Source organism: Arachis hypogaea, chromosome 6 (genome assembly GCF_003086295.3).
Source record: "Arachis hypogaea cultivar Tifrunner chromosome 6, arahy.Tifrunner.gnm2.J5K5, whole genome shotgun sequence".
Taxonomy (NCBI): Eukaryota; Viridiplantae; Streptophyta; class Magnoliopsida; order Fabales; family Fabaceae; genus Arachis; species Arachis hypogaea.
The window spans coordinates 15,868,034-15,889,726 of NC_092041.1; the positions used below are offsets into that span (position 1 = coordinate 15,868,034).

Consider the following 21,693-nt stretch of genomic DNA (forward strand, 5'->3'; position numbering starts at 1 on the left):
AAATTAACACTCTATACTCTAATTTGATTAAAATTAACTAAATCTAAATTAAACCCAAAACTCCCAATTTTATAAACAAACCCTAATTTACTACCCTAACCCACCCTCACTCTTCTCTCAGTGCAGCAATCCTAGCCACCCCCAAACCCAACGAAACAAAGAAAGGAAGAAAGGGAAAAAAGGAAACGGAGAGAGCAGAGGGGAAGAGAGACTGGTGAAGGAAAAGAGAAAAGGGAGGCGGCGTGGTGGGTGTCACTGCCACCGTTGCTGCCGCTATTGACAGGAGAAGAGAAGGAGATCTGAGAGAGCTGAACGGGAAGAGAGGGAAGGAGACCTCGCCACCATGCCCAACTTGCTGCATGCTCCGTCACGTCGCTACCCAGACCGCGTCCAGCTTTCGCCGCCACTGCGCCATGTTCTGCCGCCAAGCTTGCCTTGCTGACACGTCTCGTGCCGCCAGTTTTGCCGCCCATTGTTCTCGCGCAAGGAACAGAAGAGAGGAAGGGAGACGAGTTCGCGAGGGAGAAGAGGATGCTGCGTCGTCTAGCATCCGTTGCCACCGTCGGAGTCGTAAACAGAGGACACACGATAGGGAATCGTCACGGAGCTGCCGTCCTCGTCGCGTTGCTGGGTTCGCCGTCGTTACGCCCGCACTTCTGCTACGTCGCCGGAGCTCTTTGCCGCCACTGTTGTCACCGGAAACCACCTTTGAAGCCTGTGTCTGTTGGTAAGCTCTAACCCTGTCTCAACTTCTTTATCCGTTAAGTTCTCCATTACCATGAGAGTTATTGCTAGGCTGTTTGTGCTAAGAGTTTATCGTGAGTTATCGCCGCCAGATTCGCCACCGCCGAATCTCACCACCGCTACTAGAGCCTCTGGCCATTGGGACTGCCATTCTTACCACCGATGAAGCTCACCGGAGTTACTCGAAGGTTATTTCCGCTCAATTTGGTTCTGTTGGAAGCTGCGCTGCTGCGGGTGTGGTTGCTGAAAACTACCGTCGGAACTCCTGTCTTCTTGGTAAGCATTTTGTTTCTGAAACCTCTTGAAATCAGTGTCTGTTATAATTAGATAGTTTGAGATGTTGGTACCGTAGATTTGAGTTTCGGTATTTGCACATCGAAATTAAGGTTGTTGTTGAACCACCGGAGCTTCTGGTAGCCCCCGTCACAAGAGGTAGTTGCCAGAGCTGCCACCGGATCGGTTCAAAGGGTCGCTGCTACTTTGTTTCTCGTGATGAGATTATTTGGTTCTGTTTCAATTTATCGTAATATTGCATTACTAATTTTGTTCTAATTCTGCTCAATATCAATTTCCCATTAAATTCCAATTTATGTCAGAAAAGTGTTGTTGCTGCGATTCTTGATGCCGCTGTTAATATTGCTTGAAAATAAACAAGGTTGCTTCCGCTGCTGTAAAATTGAAAATAATCAAAAGAGGAATTAATGCGTCTAACTACTGAGCTTTGACTAAAGTGAGATAGGAGTTTTTCTTAAAATTTATTTTATATTACAGAGTTGTTATAAATAGATATTGATGCAAAAAAATATATTTCTGTGATAAGTGACGGATCCAGATAATTTTATCAGTGGGGGCAAAATATATATAGTATAATAATAGTTTATATAATTATACTATAGTGTTATAAAATATAATTACTCTTCAAATTATTTAACTAACAAATTAAAATAATAAAATAATAATTTAAATAATAAATAATTTAAAATTTCATTCTTCTGGGTTTCATATTTTGAAAAGATTGAATAATTTTTTCATTGTCAATACAATCAAATGTCTCTTTTCTATGTATGTCACTAAACAATCATTTAAAAATTCTTCTCCCATACGGTTGCGAAGCCAACTTTTTATGATGTTCATAGCAGAGAAAGTTCTTTCAACTGATGCAGTTGCTACAGGCAAAACTAAAGCTAACTTCAAAAGAAGAAATACTAATGGATAAACAATATTTTTTCGAGTCTCAACCAATTTCTGAGAAAGAGTACCAATTCTATTTAAGTTTGAGAATTGATCATCAGAACGCACATCTAGTATGAAGTTCTCAAGTTGACTATCAAGTGCCAAAAGTTGAGTAGAAGAAAATTCTAATGGATAGAATTGAGCTAACTGGATTAACTTCTCCTTATCAAATGCAAGAAATGAGTGTCTTGGATTCAGACAAGCTATACAAAGAAGTAATTCAATATCCACTTCTGTAAAACGATTGTTGAGTTCTTGAAGTTGTCTATCAACTACTTGATTAAATATCTCAACTTGAAAATGATGCAAATTTGAGATATTTTGAGCTTTGCGTCTTGATCTTTCTTGTGACACAAATATATCATCCATTTTTGGAACAGTAATATTATATTTGTCACAAAACAATGAGACTTCGTCAAGTAAAAGAGACCAACCATCATCTCTTATAGTTTGCAACCGTTGCTTAGACACTTTAACCAATGCCATAGCATTTGCGATGTCTTGATCATTCCTTTGTAACGCTTGAGATAATTCATTAGTAACTCCCAAGATATTTTTCATCAAGTGCAAGTTGAAAATAAATTCAAAAGATTGAATGACATTCAATAAATGACATGCTTAAACTCTTTGTTCTGAATTATTTTCATCTTCCTCAACATATTCAAGAACATTGACCACGGAAGGAAACAAAAAAATTAATCTAAGTATAGTTCCATAGTGTGAACCCCATCTAGTATCTCCAGCTCTTTTTAAAGCTATTTCTTGATTCAAACCACGTCCACTAGCAATTTCTCCACTTTGTAATGCTTCAATTGTCTTAGTCATTTGACTATCACGAAGCATATCTCTTCGTTTACACGAAGCTCCAACAACATTGAACAAATTGTTTAACAAATTAAAAAGCAAAGCAATTTCAACTTGTTTTTTGCAACCATTATAAGAGCTAACTGAAGTTGGTGAGCAAAGCAATGTACATAGAAAGCATAAGAATTTTCTTTCAATATCAAAGTTTTCAAACCATTAAATTCTCCTTGCATATTACTTGCACCATCATATCCTTGGCCACGTACTCTTGATAGACTTAAATTATATGTTTCTAATAATGACTTCAATGCTAATTTTAGAGATAAAGCATTAGTATTGGAAACATGAACACCTAACTTTCCCTTCTTTATTCACATACTTTAAACAAACTGACATTTGCTCCTTAATAGAAATGTCGTGGGCTTCATCTACCAAAACAGCCCCAAGATCATTAACAATAACTTTTGTCGTTTCACTTGCAGCAGCTCTTACAATATCTTTTTGAATTGAGGGAGCTCTTAGTTTAAGATTCCCACGAGCATTTTTGAAAGCACGATCAATCTCTTCATTATGTTGCACCAGAAAGTTTAGAAGTTTCAAAAAATTTCCTTGATTAACAGAATAATCTGTCTCATCATTACCATGAAAGGCCAATCCTTGTCACAAAAGAAATCTAATACGATCAATTGTGGCTGTCAAATAAATTTGATAATTCTTTTTAGCTTGCTCAGATTGTTTTTCAATAGCAGCACTAATGTGTTGTTTTGATTTCATAAGTGCTTCACACTTTCTCTAAACTTAATTATGAGCACTATCATGAATCCCAACATGAGTTTGTAATCTCTCCTTTTTATTCTAATTTGAAAAGCCATTAGTTACAAAAGTATCGCCACCTTCAGTCTCAGGTTTCATAAGATAACAACAAAGACAAAAAATAGCATCTTTTGATATACTATACTCTAACCAATTGCCATAATCATCAAACCAATTAGGATTAAATCTTCGAAAAAGAAGAACCACGAGCAGTTTGCGAAAAATCATGAGTCTTTGGTTGACAAGGACCTTTTTGCAAATATGCACATCTAACTTTGTCTCTGTCATTCGGATGATAACTTGAAATCTTTGGTCGTTGTCCTGGATCTGATATGAGACTCTCTACTTTGAATTCTAAAAATCTCCTCTTATTAGAAGAAGTCGATGAATTGTTTTGAGATCCAATCTCCAATGATAAAGTTCTTTTGAAATATTTCTCCATTACTAATAGAATAAAATTATAAATCTAAATTAATTCATAATTCTATACAAATTAAGAAGTTCACTATAAAATTATAAATACAAAATTAATCAATTAATAAAATTAATGAAACCTATATCAGTGACTCGTCAAAGATCCATTAAAATAAGAATATATATAAGAGTATATAGCTTTAATTTATTAGAAACATTGAAGCTTGCCCTTTTCCTCAACATATTATAAATACATCATCATCCTTTCTAACATTCATATCATAATCCCCTGATCCCTCTCATTCTTCTCATTCATATCATAAGTCCCTAGATTTGTGTTTTTTTATTTTCAAAACAATTTTTCTATTATGGAAAAATGTCAAGCCATGCACAAATGTTTTGCTGTTTTTCTTGCACTTTTTGTTGCTTTCAACCATATCCAATTACCCATCTAACTCAAGGAAGGAAAATCATAAAATGCTATATTAGAACTCCATCAAAATACACATACACAATTACATTAGAACTCCATTAGAATTCCATCAGAACAGAACACAATTGTTAATTAACAAAGTAACCAATAATTACATTAGAATTTTATCAGAAATTCAGAACACAATTACATTAGAATAAATTCAATCACATCAGAATAAATTAATGAACTATATCAAATTAATAACAATGCAGCAAATGAGAATAAAAACTGAATGAAGTAACTAAGTGAACTAATTATATGAATTATGACCAAGAGACTAAGAAAACCAACACAAATACCATCTAAGAGGCTAAGACAGTAAGACCTAACCAAATCATAAGCAGCAGAAAACGAACGCAGGTACAAATCCAGAAGACTGAGAAGAGGAACGCAGGTACGCAGCGACAGAACCACACAAATCATAAGCAGTACCCAATGGCAGAACCAGCGGCACCCAGGAGTCCAGGACCCAGGCACCCAGCGACAGAACCAGCGATACCCCGCACACCCTGAACTGCTGAAGACAGAACCAGATCTAGACGCCGAAAGAACGGGAAGACAGAACCAGACGACGATTAAAGGCTTAAAGCTGTGAAGACCGCGGAAGAAGAAGAAGACCTCACCAGACACCAAACGTTGAACTGCTGAAGGAACGCAGCGGCAGAACCAGACGCGGGCATGCGGTGATGCAACGAGAAACCGACGGAGGCGACGCGGGAGAAAGGCCGAATGGGACAGCGACAGAGAAACTGGCGGAGTGGGCGAATGGCGGCAGACAACAGTAACTGAGAGAAGTGGAGGTTGGAGGCTGGAGCAGAAGAACAAAATTCAAAAAGGGGAGAAGGAGAAGGGTTAGTCAGTTAGGGATTTGGAGGGTGGGGAGTGGGGTCAAAATGAATTAGATGGTGGGGGGCAAATTAGACAATTCACTAAGAAGTACTGATTAATTTTTTCAAATTCACTGGGGGCAACTGCCCCCACTAGGTGGTGAGTAAATCTGTCCCTATCTTTGATTATGTTTGTCTTGTGGATGTGGTTGTTTTCTAGACTGAATTATTGATTGCTTGATTGCTTGAGTGGTGTACGGTTGTTGATAAGAAATTGGTTTGAAAAGTTATTTACTTGGTTAATATGAAAAGTGGGTTTTCTTAGTTTTAGAGTTAATTCGGTAATGTAAATGAATCGACTTTGGAAATGATTTGACATATGAAAATAAATTGATTCTGGAAGCGGTTTGATTTTGAGTTAGTATAATTTCATAATTAAATAATTTAATATTTGAGCTGGTTTGATTTTAAAAAGAGATTTATTATTGGAATTGGTTCGGTTTGAAAATAATTTGATATTAGACCTGGTTGAATTTTGGAAAATGATTGAGATTTGGAAATGGTTGAGAAAGGGTTTGAGGAATGTTTGGATGGAACCTAAAAAAGGTGGCAGAGTCTGAGTTTTAGAAGAGATGCTGCCAAAATTTTATAAAATTGGAAGTTTCATTTGAAGTAATTATTTAAAAAGATTTAGTTTTAAACATTATATCTTTTAAGATTGATTTATTTAGCAAAGAAAGAATTATATTTTGAATTAGGATTATTGAAGAATGGAATAGAAAGAAGGATAATAAGAATTGACTTTGAAATATGATTTTTGAATGAATTTAGAAACGAGACATAGATTGACGAATGATGATGATATTGAGATTGACTTAGATATTGATGAATGTTGAATGAATTATTCATATGACTTATGAATTTGATTTATCTGAGACATGAGTCTCCTTGGGGTAGACGCAGTGGCTTGTCACCACTTGCTCCAGGTTGAAACTCGATACTCTATTGATCCTACGACGTAAGGGTGACCGGACACTTATAAATTTCTAGGAATAGTACCCCATTGAGTGATTTTATATATATATATATATATATATATGAGAAAAAGCTATACATAGACTCATGGGGATGTGCGTTGGGGGACGGTCCAAAGGTTTAGCAAACTGGATTTGTCAGATTGTCTGTATAACCGACAGATGAGCTCATTAGCCATAGGACAGACATGCATCATATACATTTGCGTGCCTTGTTTGGGTTTGCATTTGTTTTAGTTTGCCTAACTGTTAAACTATCTCTAATTGCTATCTGAACTACTTGCTGTAGCTGTTACCTATGCCTGTGGTTTCCTTTTCTATTTTGCTTATGTTCATTTTGGTGTGGTACTTTTGAGATTGAGTTTTGGTGCTAAATTGATGATAATATTGGTTGATTGTGTGATTGATTTCTGATTGAGGTTTAGTAAAGTATGGATATCAAACTGGTTCAACATAGGCTTAATGAACCTATGTTTGGAACAGATTGGTCATTCATATTGTTAGGGGACTTTTAAGATTCATTTATCTGAAAAGGAAATTTGGATTTCTGGTTAATTAACTAATTTCTTTTTATAAATGTTTTGAATTCTTTTATAGGTAAACCATTGGTTTTCAAAAGATTCATAAGACAACGGTAATCACTGAGTTTAAAAACGATTTTCTTATTAAATATCTTCTTATGACAATTCTGAAACTCTGTGGTGAGATCGTGTGGTTAGGTTCCCACCCCCTACAGCTTTATCTTTTCAGGAGACGAACGAAGAGGCTTACAAAGAGTTTTATTGCAATTTTGCTTATACGGTTCTGTTGTTATATTAGTTTAATTGTTATGTATTTTTTCCTCGCTATCAATATTGTATTTTAAAAGAGGGATAGGAATTTTATGTTCTGTATGTATATTATATTCATAAGCTATTTATGTAAAAACTTTTGTATATATGTATATGCTTGTCTATTTTCAAGATAAAATATTTTTCCGGTTTTTTAAAGAAAAACTGCAATACAATTTCGAATCAGACTCCTATTTTATTATTATATATATGAAATCGTCGTAATACTTCGTGCTATTAGAATGAAACAATAAAAAACATGATATTCTAATAGTAAAGATATTACAAATATTAATTAGTACATATTATAATTAAGATTGTTCAAAATATTGACACATGGACAAAAAAAATGCCTGCTACACCATCAGCGCTTTTACAAGAAATAAGATTATTTCAGTTCTCTTACCAAATACTAACTGTGAAGAAGCCTCTATATGCAACAGTTGATCCTAGTCAATATATATGGTAGGGGATTGGTGAAAAATTAATTAATATTTGAATTTAGAAAGGAAGATCTCAATTTTTTAGTTAATTTTTTGATGAAAAATATAAAATCTTTAATTTAATTTGTCTATACTATAATTTAATTAAAAATTAAATTAAAAAAATCATTTAATTTTCTACAATTTTATCTAATTTTTCAATACAACAAAAAATGAACTTATTTAATTTTATTTATCTATATTATAATTTCATCACAAAATCAAAAAATATTTTGACATTTTTCTAAACATTTTATATTATGACTAAAATAATTAAGGAGGTATTTATAACCTCTTATTAGATTAAAACAAAGAAAATCATAAATTCACAAATATAAAGTCTAATTTAGTAATTAAATAAATAAAATTAAAATATAGGATTAAGTACGATTTTGGTCCCTAACGTAGAAGTCGAAATTTTTTTTTGTTTTTGGTCTTTTTTTGCCTACAAAATAATTTCAAAGATTTAACTTAATTTTAAAATTTTTTTTACCAAAAAATTTAATTTTTATTACCAAGTTACTCCTAATTAAAATATATATATATATATATATATATATATATATATATATATATATATATATATATATATATATATATATATATATATATATATATATATATAAAAGGGGTTAAAAGGCTAGGAACAGGGAAAGGGAATAACGCGGGGTTTCAGGGAAGAAGAGGGGAAAGAAAAGGTGGGGAAGAAAAGGGAAAGGGAATCTGCCGTTGCCGCTCCTCGTCGTTGTTTGGTTGCTGAATCTCGCTGCTGCTTTTGTGGGCTCGGCGGAAGTGCTTGATGGCGGTGGTTTCTGGTTCGAGGCAAGAACAACGAAAGAATTCAGTGGTTTTATGATGGAGGTGGGGAAGGAAAGGATAAGGAAATTCGTCGCCGCTGCTCCTCGTCATCGTTCGGTCGCTGGAACTCGTCACAGCTTTTGTAGGTTCGGCGGAAGTGCTCGATGGTGGTGGTTTCTGGTTCGAGGCAAGAACAGCGAAAGTCTTCAATGGTTTTATGATGGTGGGTGAAGGAGAGGCTGACGGTGATGGTGGAGCTAAAAGAAGATGGCACGAACTGGAGGTGAGTCGGGCGAGGAGAAGAGGACTTCCCGCTGTGACGTTGGCGTTAGGGTAGCACGAAGAGAGAAGAAAAAAAAGGGTGGCGGCGTTGTGATGGCGGATTGGCCAAGGGACAGTGAACAAAGGAGAAGAAAAAAGAGGAGAGGAAGAAGAAAAAAGAAAGGAGGGTGGTTTGGGTGGCTCGTCGGCTTCTGCTTCTGCTTTCATTTCTATTATATTGTTGATTTCTGATTATTGTTGCTTCTGGTTGCTTCTGCTTCTGGTTGATTACATTGTTTCATTGTTGTTGTTGTTGTTGTTGTTGTTTTGCTCCTGTTCCTATTTCTACTTCTGCTTGATTACATTGTTTCATTATTTCATTATACAGATTTGTTGATCCATTATCCATTTTTTTAATGTTTATTACATTGTTTTATTGTTGGTTCTGGTTCTGCTTCTGTTTCTGCTTTTGCTTCTGTTTAATTTTTGGGAAGAAGGGGAAAGGGTATTTTAGTTTGATTGATGGTTTTAAAATTAAGTTAAATCTTAAAAACGATATTTCAAGTAAAAAAAGGGTAAAAACAAAAAAAATTTTCAACCCCTATATTAGAGACCAAAATCGTACTTACTCTAAAATATATTAAATTAAATTAAATATTTTAAAAATATAAACTAATAATTTTTAAATAATACTTGTCATATCATAAATATTTAACCTTGATAAACAAACTCATGCATAATATATAAGTTCTCTCATCATTTAAAAAAAGAGTAATAATTGTATCATTACATTAAATGAATTGATTTGAAAATAAAAATATTTATACTTTTATTATAATCTACATTTTATTTAAAATTTTGCAACCTTTTTTTAATCTCCTTTAATAATCTTTTTAATAAGATAAAAATTTATATACAGTTATTTTTAAATAAAATTATTAATTAACATCTATTAAATAATTTAATATATTTGAATAAATTATTATTCAAAAATTTTCGATTCATTAATTATTTTGTTTGTTACTGACAATAACATATATAATATAATGAGGAATTAGTCTATTAAAATAATATATATAATGAAGAAATATAATTAATAAATTAATGAGCTGAACAAGCATGATCATCAAATAAACCAATGCAACCGTATCAAGACACCACGGCTCCTCTTCCATAGAACTTTTAATTAATTATGAAACCCTAAATGTATTATTAATTAAATAATGTTGGTTCCTTTTTAATATTGCGGTGGAGCTTTTATCCAAATCACTTAAAAAGTTTGTTTCAAAAAGGATATACAAGCTTTACAAAAAGAATAAATGAATCCCCTTAAAAGTTGAAAATAAAAAATTTATCCCACCCTCCTTTTCCAAAAACATCCTAACTTTACAACAAAGCTCAAGCTTTTTATTTAGTTTGTAACAAACATTACAAAAAATAAATAATTATATAAAATTAGAAGAAACTTAAATTTCCATTTTTAAAAAAGTTGCAAGAGATAAAATAATTTTTCAAAATTTTAAATTGAAAAGTTTATATCTTAGCCAAAAAGTTATTGACAAAATTGTTCTGTCCTTACTAACTAAAAGTACAACATAATATTATTTGTACTCATCACCTAATTGCCACTTACCTTTTTCTTTTCTGTTAAAAAAAGTGAGCAAGTTTAATGTAAAAGAAAAGTGCAGCAGGCATGGTATATCTAATTAAAATTCACGTATATTCTATTACAAATGTAATGCCAAACATTTATCAACTAATTTGACTCGATCAATTTAGAGCAAGTCCCTCTTTCTTTGGAAGAATCAGCACTTGATTATGGTTAAATTACAAATTTCATTAAATACATATAATAATATGTGTAGAAGCTAGTAAGTATATATTTTTATGATTAAAACTAAGTTTAAATAAAATTTTTTTCTCTATAAACAAAATCATTTTTTAGCCTTTATAATTTTTTATTTAGGTTCAATAAAATTTAAAATGTCTTTATTTTGATTCATATATGTTGTTAATTTATTTTGTTAAGTGCTGAAGTACCATATCAACGTTTAATTTGTTACGTGAACACTTAATGAAATAAATTAACAATAAAATTCAAATAAAAGAATTTAAATTTTACTAATCAAAACAATTTTTTATAGAGACTAAAATAACATATATTATAATAATTAAAAACTTATTTAAACCTCAAATTAAACATTAAAACGGTAAAACACAAAGATAAGCAATAGGCTTGCTAAGACGAGTCATTTAGACAAAGTATAATAAAAAAAAATATTATTTACATACTAAAATTAATTATTAAAATTAATTATTATATATTTATATATAAATATATATTAATTATTTTTAATAAATTTATATATATATATATATATATATATATATATATATATATATATATATATATATATATGTTCATACCATGACCCAATAGTAAAGGCCCAGGTCCAGACAAAAGGCCTAACCCCACGGATTGAGCCTTACCCGGTACCGACCTTCGTCTTACGAAGTCGGTCATCACCACGACTTGCTCCAAAGAAGTTGGGACGAAGGTTAGCTGGCAGATAAACACTCATTCAAATGAGTAACTGCCCCTAAAATCTCTCTATCCACTTCCAGGAGCCATATCTCAACTTCCCTAAGATAATGGGACAGTTATCCACCTTAAAAGGTGGAACTACTTCAGTGGTGGTTATTAGATCGCCACTATAAATACGCTGACACCCCTCAGGTATCACTAAGTTCCAATACATTCTAAACCTGCTTAATCCTTTGCTGACTTAGGCATCGAAGTGTCTTTGCAGGTACCACCCCCCATTCTTTCACGCACGCAAGTCGGACGGAGACCCCCAAGGTGCAGACCCACTCGAAGGCCTCCTCTTTCAAGCGATTGGGTCAACCAACACCATCCAATCTATTAATCTCCGGTTACCCACCGTAACAATATATATGATTAATTTTGATATATATGTAACATTATTGAATAAAAAATCATCCATATATACTAGTTTATCTCCAAATTAACTATGAATAAGAAAACGAAAAGGACAATTAATAATTTGAAAAGGAGAGAATATAACTTAAAATAGAAAATAATTGTCTTAGAGAGACAATGAAATGTGTTGTGATGTAAGAGGAGGCACCGTACCCGTGAACATTATAAGGAAAAAAAAAAAAAAACAAATGATTAGTTTTTGGTAAAAGAAAATGGAAAAAAGTAAAGACAGTGGACAGTGGGTGAGGGTGAGGATGGGATCACACAAAGATTTGAGTAATTTAGACCCACTTTACTGTTTTGTCCAGTTCAGGTGGTTTGTTTTTGGAACAAAATAATAAGTCAAGTCAATACCATTTTGCATTCAACAAATGGCTCAATTTTAAGCCGCTAGCTCCATGGAATTGCTGGCTCACTGGCTCATTCCACCGGGCCCCACCACATTTTATTTTCTTCTATTTACAAATTAACTTCAACCACATTTCTTTCTTATTTAGAGTTGATTTAATGATATTTTTTAACTTCGCAAATTAAGGATTAATTTATTTTTAATTTCTGTATAATTATTTTTATGTTAAACTAATATTAAAAAATTATTAAATAATAATTTAATTAAATATATTAAATAATTTTTAATTATTAATTTTATAAAAAAAACATGCATCTGAATTTCTATTTTTTGTTTATAGTCAATAATATATTACAAAATTTAAATTTTTAATAATTATTTAAGTAGATTATTTAAGTAGATGAATAAATTAATTACTTAATTAATTTAAATTAATTATTACTCATATTTCTTTAACTATAATAACACACACCCGTGCGCGCGTCAGAGAGATAGTGATTAATAATGATATACTCATTCTTTTTAAAAATAAATATTTGTATGCTTAAATTTATTAAAAAAAATGAATGCATTTAAAAATTACTTAAATATATTAATTTTTTAGTGAATTGAACAAAAGTAAAAGAGAAGTTATTTTGAAAAGAAGGAAGAAAAATAATTGTATAGAAATTATACTTAAGCTGTGTTTGATTGGTTGGATTTAAAATGGAGAGAAAAATTATATATATTCAAAATTTACTTGAATAAAAATTTCGGGAGATATATTTGCATGTGATTTAATTTATATTAGACATTTAGTTTGTTGCCATTATTTTTCTCGAACACACACACAGCTAATATTTTTAATCAAGGGGGTGTATATATGTAGTAGGACAAAACTAACTAGCTAGCTCGATTTGTCTTTTTTGACAACCAAAATCCAATCATGTTTGTGTTGTACAGGGTACTTAACAATTACAATGCCCAATTAAAACCTTTTCAACTATTGCTGATATATCAAACTATTAATAAATCCAAAAAGTAAAATAAAACAATCATTATTAATTTATTATGAGAAAAGAAAAAAGTATAAACAATTATTGGTATAATAATCTATTGATATAATATTATTGTTGTGTTTCTTGAAGAAGGATGAACAAATTAATAATCTAGCCCCCTGCCCGGTTTGGCTTGTAGGCATAAAATGGTGTTATATTTTGATAAAGTAATTCAAGAAAAAGGTTTAAAAATAAATTGTTATTATTATTTTCATTTATTTTGCAAAAAAAATCTACAATAAGACATACTTGTTAAATTAAATCCTTTTAATAATTGTGAAATTGTGAGGACCATCGTCCCCACACTACTTCCCACGAGAAGCGAGTACAATTTTTGCACGTGGCTAAGGAGTTTTAACAAAAAAAAAATAATAATAATAAAAGAAAGGAAAAAAAATGCTAAGATAATGAGAAAACATAAAGTAGTGAGAATTGACACGGATGTGTAAAAAATAAGTATAATTAATTAATATTAATTAATTAATTTTTGATTATAAAAATATTTTATTTTATTTTTTGAAAAATTTAGAGTTTAAAAATTAAAATTAAAATTTAAAATAAAAAACTTAAAAAAAATTAATATTAAGTGAAAAAATTGACTTTTTAATTGAAGTCATATCATCCCTACTTTCCATTAAGATTATTACCGAAGCAATGTTATTAACTTATTATGGTTTGTGGTCCCCTGCATGCACTTCTCTTACCATGAAACTCTTACTATAATTCCATCAAATATTCGATCTGATCTGTGAAATATGAAGGAAGGATTCTTTTCTTGGTTCCATTCGGTTTTAACTAAGGACGGATTAGCCTTTTATTCATCTTATATTAATGATTGGTGACAATGTATCACATATTATAGTATATTCACATCAACAATAATTACTACTTCAACATTATTATTAACTATATATATTATCATTGCTACTGCTGTCTCTTTCAACAACCAAATTTTTGTCAAAAATTGTTGTGCACACAATGATGGAACACGTTTATGAATCTTTAAGACAAGCTAAGCAAGAGATACGAAGTGATCGGGAGATTTTATTATTATATTATATTATATTATTTATGTAATTAATGCTTTTGGATTATTATTTTTGTGATCATATTCTATCATTATTCCTAAAAGATGTTGATATTCTATTATTCTTATGAATTGGTAGACTTACTAAATACTCAGTATAATAAGGTGGCTTGCCTATTATCTTTATCTTACACTTTATGTAAACTGCAGAACATTTAATGTTTGCTACTAAGGCATTAATTTTATCTTGATTATACTTAATGATAAAGAGAGGCAGTGTATCCAGTTTGCTCTACCATGTATATACCGGTGCCTAACTTCTTGAGAATTATTGTCTTGCACTGAGGAGGAAAAAAGAAAAAAAAAAGCGAAAAAATATAAATGAATATTTTTTAAAAAAATTTAAAAATATTGTTTGTTTTTAAAATTAATTAAAAATTTTGAAAATATTGTTAAAATTTATTTTACTTTAATTTTATTCTAAAATTGTTTAATTTACATTAAATTTATCTCTAACAACGTAACGCAATTTGATACAGATTAGTATACAACAAATGAAGTCTAATTACAAAATGGATAAACAAATTGTCTCTTTTTTATTTTACTAGTGGTGATTCACTAGTTCTAGAAAAAGGAATATTTACAGTAAAATAAAAAGTGAAATCATCATGTGAAATTTTTGAAATGACTGCGTGAAATTTTTGTTGTTTTTTTTTCTTTTTTTTTTAATTGAAAAACGAAATAGTAAAGTGTAATTTTTGTGTTACACCACACACTTGTAAAATATTAAAAGTACACCGTTTTCCTAGTAAAACATCATATCTGCTACTATTAAAAAAAAATTTGCGACATATTATTACAAATTTCAGAAAATTTTTTAAATGTATCTAGAGCATTGATGTTCCTATAATCTTAATCATTAATTTTAACTAATATATATTATATATATTTTTATAATTGAGATTAACGATTAAAATGATTAAAATATCGATATAGTTAATACACTTGAAATTCTTTCCTAATTATTGTTAACCTTGATACATTAACAATAGTTAATGAAAGATGACAAAAGAAGAAACATAAAAACGAAGGAAGAAAGTGACATAAAGTAACTGAGATTGCAGGCCATTTAATATAGCGTGGCATAAGCAACGTAGCCGGTGTGTGATGCCAGCGGTGAAGGCAGAGGAAGCAAGGGAAGGCTGAGAGAGTATTGGGCAGGGTACTGCCACTGCCATCACCAAACTCAACTACCTAAAGAGTACCAAAGATAATTCAGAGGAGCATACTATAAATGAAAAAGCTTCATAAACTTTTAATTTAATGGAAAGAAAAAAAAAGGGTCATTAGTTAGTTGTTTTCGTCTTGTGAGCTTTGTGATGAATCATGGAGTTTGCATTTGCAATAATGATGATATCATATGAGTATGACATTAAAAGAAAAAATAAAAATAAAATGGGGTTCATATATTATGTATTGGATTCCATTATTTCCTTGTGTGTGTGATAGTGCATGAAATTGCTGCCACTATTCTTCAAAAGTTTTGGGTGGGTTTGCCTTAGCTTTGCCACCATCGATCACGACGCGTATCTTCCATTTACATCGTACATTGTACATTTTATGCAATTAATATGGTCTCTATGTAAAGCTGTAATTTGTAAATGCAACACTGTCAGATATATAGCGAAAGATCGTTACATATTATATATATTGACTACTAATTTTTATGATAAAAAAAATATAGGTAGATAATAAAAATACTAAACAACGTGAATAGTGAATATATCGGATGTTCAATTTACTAAGTATATAGATGATTATTCTTATATTAAGATTTAGATAAATAATTTAAAAATATAGTATATTTTTAATTTATTGAATCAATTTTAGAATTAATTATTTATGTTATTCGCAAAAATCATTACCTACCTTGTAAAGTCTTTTATGATATTACCTATTATTGTTCTCCTTAGTTTAGCACTTTGGCTATACAAGATCATGTTTATAAGAAAGCTAAGTTTAGATCATTATTTATTTTGTGTAATGTTGCCTAAGTTTTTAAAAAGCCAATATATATATATATATATATATATATATATATATATATATATATATATATATATATATATATATATATATATACACGCATATATTTTCGTAAATAAAAAATGTATTATCTATTTTTTTAACAAAAAAAATTTAACACAATAAAATTAATTAAAGCAAAAAAAAAAAACAAGAAATAACTATAAAACAAGTGGATAAAATTAGATTATCAATTACATGAGCCATCTCTTGCATAAAAAGATATAATTATCTCTGTAACATTAAATGATATTTCAAGGAATTAGTATAATTAATAATTTATTGCAATGATTAGAAATATAGATATGTTATTTGTACAATAAAATCATTAGACCCGTAAGATAATAGTTAAAAATAATACTTATTATTGTTAGGAGTTTTTATATCTTTGGAGAGTTAAATCTCAATTTGGTTCTTAAAATTTGGCTTGATGCTCAAAATGATCTCAACAATTTCGTTGGTCCCAATTAGAATTTCCAAATTTACAATTGTGGCTCCAACTTGTCTCTGCGATCATCTCCGTCATCTAGCGTAAGAAATGCTGATCTAGCGCAATTACATGACATGGTAGACACTACTTAAACGACGACGGATTGGTTTCGTGCGCAAATCCTTTGGTTCTTGATGTTTGGCAACTTTTATGATGATTGTAGTGGAAAGAAAGAGAGGGTTTCCAAAGAGTTTGGATGTAAAACCAATGTGACGTCATTTAAATAGTGTACCGTGTCATGCAATTGTATCAAAGAGATAATCGCAAAGACAAGTTAGAGCCACAATTACAAATTTGGGGGTTCTAATTAGAGCCAACAAAATTGTGAAGTCATTCTAAGCATCTAACTAAATTTCAGGACCAAATTGAAATTTAACTCTATCTTTAGTATGAAACAAATTTCACGGTCGCCTATAATGCTCTTAAAATTTCCAATAACAGAGGATTGAGAGAAACACATTCAAGTGTTCAACTATTCAATTTCAAGGTACAGAATAATTGTATAATCTGTATTTCTTCGATCCTTTCTAACTTGGGCATTAGAATTTTCGCAGGGTAAACCCCACATACAACAATTTAATGTTGGAGACAATAGACACCACTTTTTAACTCGTTCTAAATTGTGGACACATACGATAGCACATTTAAATTTTAATATAACTGAATAATTGAAAGACTTCACGGAATAGAGATTGCACCTCCTGAACTCTGAGGTGAAGTCTTCTTGTTAATTATAATTAAATTCCTACAAGTATTTTCCTCCATAACGGAAAAAACAAATAATAATAATAATAAAAAAGATTAGTTACTAGTCACGAGTTTAGTAGTGGTGGTAAATGCTCCTTAATTAACGCAGCCATTTCTGGCGAATTAAAATTTGCATGAAACTGTAGTTACTATTCAGCTTATTAGCATGTTCCCGCAAAAGAAACGGTGGTAATTATCTTGTTTGTAGTCGCTGTTTGGATAAAATGTGTCACTTCTACTTCCTTCATTGGTAGAAGTCAATATCAGAATCAAAGGGATGGAATCAGAGAAACAATAAACTCTACCACTAAATTATTCACTGCTATTTGCTCTGACAACATTCACAGCTCAGCTAGCCAAAGCAAGAAAACTTCCCCACTTTCTCTCTCTCTGTCTTTTTTTTTCCTCCTCAACTAATAATAACCTGAGCTTGGATAATACAACTTACAGCGTCTAGATATTAAAAAAAGAAGAAAGAAAAAAGAAAAATAGACGGCGTGAGCGAGAGTGCTCACAGCGGACCCTTACAGGGACTGGGTGGGAGGCTAGCTTTTCCGATGGCAACAAGGCGCTGCACAAAGCTTTCGATTCTGTTACCGTTAGTTTCCTGCAATAAACGCTTCCCACCAAACGGTAATGACTCAAGCACCCTCTCCTTAAGCACCTCCTCTTCCATACCGAACGCCTGCACACCAACACCACACGCCGTTAGTTCAATCCGTCAAATAATCAGTTATAACGAAAATCAATTTTGTCACTGCCTACTGAGAGTTCACAAGTAACGAGGCAGCCAAATTTTCTTTTGTTTTTCTCGTTCCTCAATTTTCCGGGAAACCAAACAGCGTCGGAAAGGGAAAACGATATGGAAGAGAGAGAAAGAGAACGAGAACAATGGCTTACCTGGATTCTCACGTAGTCCGTGCGGTTCCAACAGAAGGCGTTCCCAAGCATCTGGTCAACGGTCTCGGAAACGCCGCCGATGGCAATGTCGACCACCGACGACGTCGAGCACTCGCCGACGTCTCGAACCTTCTTCGCTTGAGCTCCGTTTCCGATTGACAGGACGAGTAGGTCCTCAACGCTGTTCACCGACGAGAAGTCGCGCTTGTTGTGGAGGACGTGCGTGACGGCTAATGCCGCAGGGTTGTTCATGACGATTCCGCCGTCGATGGCGGAGCAGGAGGTCTTACCGTCTACCGAGGCGAAGTGGAATGGCTTGAAGAGGTTCGGAGTCGCAGAGGTGGCGCGGCACACTTTCCAGAGCTCGAAGTCGAAACTCGGCGACTCAGACGCGTCGGCGCGGGAGAACACGAACGGCGCCGAACTCTTGAGGTCAAAGCAAGGGATGAGCAACGGCTTGCACGTGTCCTTCAAGGTAAGCAACTTTTCTTCCTCTTTTCTACTGAAAATTTGCTTAAGCACATTGTCCATGTTCTTGGAAGAGAATCTCTTGCGCCGGCGGAAGATTCCGTCGTGTTTGAGTTTGTATAGCTCGTGATTTCTGTCGGCAAGGAGACCGACGGCGTCTCTAGCTGTGTAGAGGGGCCTACCAAAGCCGTCGTCGGCAGTGATCATAGCAGCAAGGATGGCACCAATGCCGGTACCGGCAATGATGTCAAAGAAATCGACGATTTGAGCGTGAGGATCGGAGGTGTGAGCACGGATCTGGTCCTCGAGATGGATAAGAGCGGCGCCAGCGACGGTGGCGGTATTGCCTCCGCCATCAATGCTGAGAATGCGGGTTTTTCCGTTGGCTTCGTAGTGAGAGAGCCATTGCTGCTCTAGTTTGGAGAAGATCTCTAGCGTTACTTTGCTTAGCTCCATTGACTCTCAGTCTCTCACTGATCAGTGAAAACTTGTGTGATTGAGTGTATGAGTGTGAGAAAAACTGAAAAGAAGGAAGAAGAAGAAAAGATCGGAACTGGAAAAAGCTAAGCAAAGCGGAAAGTGTGTTAGTGAAGAGTCATTAATGGGTGAAGAATGCACGTTCTGTGAATCCCTGTTGTGGGGAGGAGTTAAAAGCCAGAGTGAACTGAAAGGTGCGTTTGGAAATGGGGGTAGTTATATACACGATCCTTTTGTCCTTTCTTCTTGAGCTTCCCTTAGATTTCTCTACCATTACTCTCATATATTTTTTAAGGGAAAAAAATAATAATAAAATGAAAGTTTTAGAGTGTGCACGTGGAAGAGCGCGTGTTGTTGATATGGGGTGTTGGGGAGCGGCAACTTCGGCTTGTAAGCCGGCTCGGCTCTCGCTCACTGTGGACTGTGGTAGTACCACTAGCAGTACTACTATCACTATCACTATCACTATCGGACACTAGCACTTGCACCATTGTCTCCTTATGCTCGTGTCGTTCTCTTGTGTTTTTCATTATTATTAGAAAAAGTCTAGGGAACCGTTATTATTATTATTATTTGCAGTATTTTTTTTAATTAATTCGCTGTGCTTTGCTATTCCCTCTTCTAATTTAAATTTTACGCCAGCTTAGGTAACTGCTCTGTCATCTAAATGAGGAAGATAACTGGAAATCTCCATTCTCCATTCACGTTTCTAGGAAGTAGGAAAGAAAGTCAGGGAATTAACATGGAAGGATACAACACATTATAGATTAATGGCGCTTGATATAATATAATATAACATAGGGTTTCTCTAAGGCTCTAAATCTAATCAATGTTTAGTGCAATATTTAAGGATTTAAATTTAACACACACACAAAGGTTGACAAAATTTAAATTTACAGTAAATAAATTAAAAATCTTAAAATTCTTTTTTACTCTTTTATCAGCATTTTAAAATCCCAAAATAAAAATATTATTGTTTTTTCTTTGTGGAATGGAAAATAAAGAAATAAATGATTGTCTCATTTGTTATAGACAAGGATTGTTAAGCAAAATGTAACCAGCTATAATTTTACATTTAGCATATGAATTTTGTCTACGAAACGAACCCAACCAATATTCTTTTCCCAGTTGCACTATGGTGTTTAGAAATGACAAACAAAACAGGGAGGATTTTACATATAAAGTTAACTTCCATACATTCATCAGTCTCTCTTGTCGGTAAACAACAGAGGTCTTTTATATTATTTTATTAATTCTGTGCTAGTTGTTTTCTCTCTCTTTTTTTTTTCCCCTATTTTTTCTTTTACTTTTTACTTTTTTTCGGCCACGTCTTTTTAGTTTTTTTTTTAGTTTTTTTAGTTTGACTATTCACAACCGCAAAGGCCATGTAAGGCCCAAAAGATAGTTGCTGCATCTACTTCGTCAAAAGGCCATGTGATGTGCAACAGGTTTGGTGAACATACGAAAATTCTTTTTGAAGCCCATATAAAAATATATCCAACTAAAGCTAAAAAGAGAAAAAGGAACACGTGAACTATGGGTTCTTAACACTGTAACCTGACCAAAAACCAAAAAAGAAAATACTGTTAGTCCAATACCAAAAACAAATACAACACTGTTACCCTCGAGTGAATATTATCCATTATATTAGGGCAATAATCAACTCGGACGGGTCAGTGTAGCAAAATTTGGAAAGGGCGGCTGTGAGCCTGTGACGGAACGAAGAGGGAAAGTGCGTTGCAGGTTACACGCGAAACATTGGGAGTTGTTCAGTTTTTACTGTAGTACTATGGAGGGTGGCAGATGGTTTGAAACGGTCGTGGAGGATAGGTATGAGAAAGATCATTGTTAAATACGACTTCGCAGCAGTGGTGAAACTCATCAATGGAGAAAGAATCTCCTTATCTCCCAGACATCTTAATCCTCTAATTCATAGAATCCTCTAGCTCAAAAACTATAATGGAAGGATTTATTTTGTATAGATACAGAAAATATAATAAATGCACTGATTGTCTAATTAAACAAAAATTAAAACATAAAAAAGATTTTTTGTTCTAGAATTCTTCTCCTTAAGATTTTGTAAGAATTCTCTATAAGAATGATAGAAGGCTATATTATCCCGCTTGATATGTACTTAGATTACTTTTTATTTGTTTTCTTTAGTCTTTAAACTCTGTCTAATACCAAATATATATATATTTTTTTGTTTCGGGGTTTGCTTAGAATCGGATGGTGGTTGGGTTTGTTTGTGAGGCCCAAGTGTTAGAGGAGGTGGTCTTCGACTTGGTTTACGTCTAGAATCGCCATTCGATTTGTGTATGTGAAAGAATGTGGGGTGGTACCGACAAAGACACTCCGATGCTAAGTTAGTAAAGGAGTAAGCGGATTTAGAGTATT

At 32.7% G+C, this 21,693-nt stretch overlaps 2 protein-coding genes across 2 annotated transcripts; both read right to left on the reverse strand.

Annotated features, from left to right (window-relative positions):
* Positions 1-1,281: 1,281 nt before the first annotated feature.
* LOC112805364 (uncharacterized) lies at positions 1,282-2,463 on the reverse strand. The gene is made up of 2 exons (XM_029298845.1): positions 1,848-2,463; positions 1,282-1,298 (listed from the first exon to the last, which is right to left on the reverse strand). Exons 1-2 carry the CDS (start codon positions 2,461-2,463, stop codon positions 1,282-1,284), a joined length of 633 nt encoding a protein of 210 aa, XP_029154678.1.
* Positions 2,464-17,737: 15,274 nt separating this feature from the next.
* Positions 17,738-19,900, reverse strand: LOC112696210 (probable inactive patatin-like protein 9). The gene is made up of 2 exons (XM_025748841.3): positions 18,352-19,900; positions 17,738-18,136 (listed from the first exon to the last, which is right to left on the reverse strand). Exons 1-2 carry the CDS (start codon positions 19,273-19,275, stop codon positions 17,963-17,965), a joined length of 1,098 nt encoding a protein of 365 aa, XP_025604626.1. The 5' UTR covers positions 19,276-19,900; the 3' UTR covers positions 17,738-17,962.
* Positions 19,901-21,693: the final 1,793 nt, after the last annotated feature.

What these genes read in the sequence shown, in the direction of transcription:
- LOC112805364 (XM_029298845.1), bottom strand. Translation starts at nt 2,463, where the DNA reads ATGGCATTGGTTAAAGTGTCTAAGCAACGGTTGCAAACTATAAGAGAT.
- LOC112696210 (XM_025748841.3), bottom strand. Translation starts at nt 19,275, where the DNA reads ATGGAGCTAAGCAAAGTAACGCTAGAGATCTTCTCCAAACTAGAGCAG. An exon ending in CGGACTACGTGAGAATCCAG is followed by an intron (nt 18,137 to 18,351) that starts GTAAGCCATTGT and finishes GTTGGTGTGCAG; the next exon opens with GCGTTCGGTATGGAAGAGGA.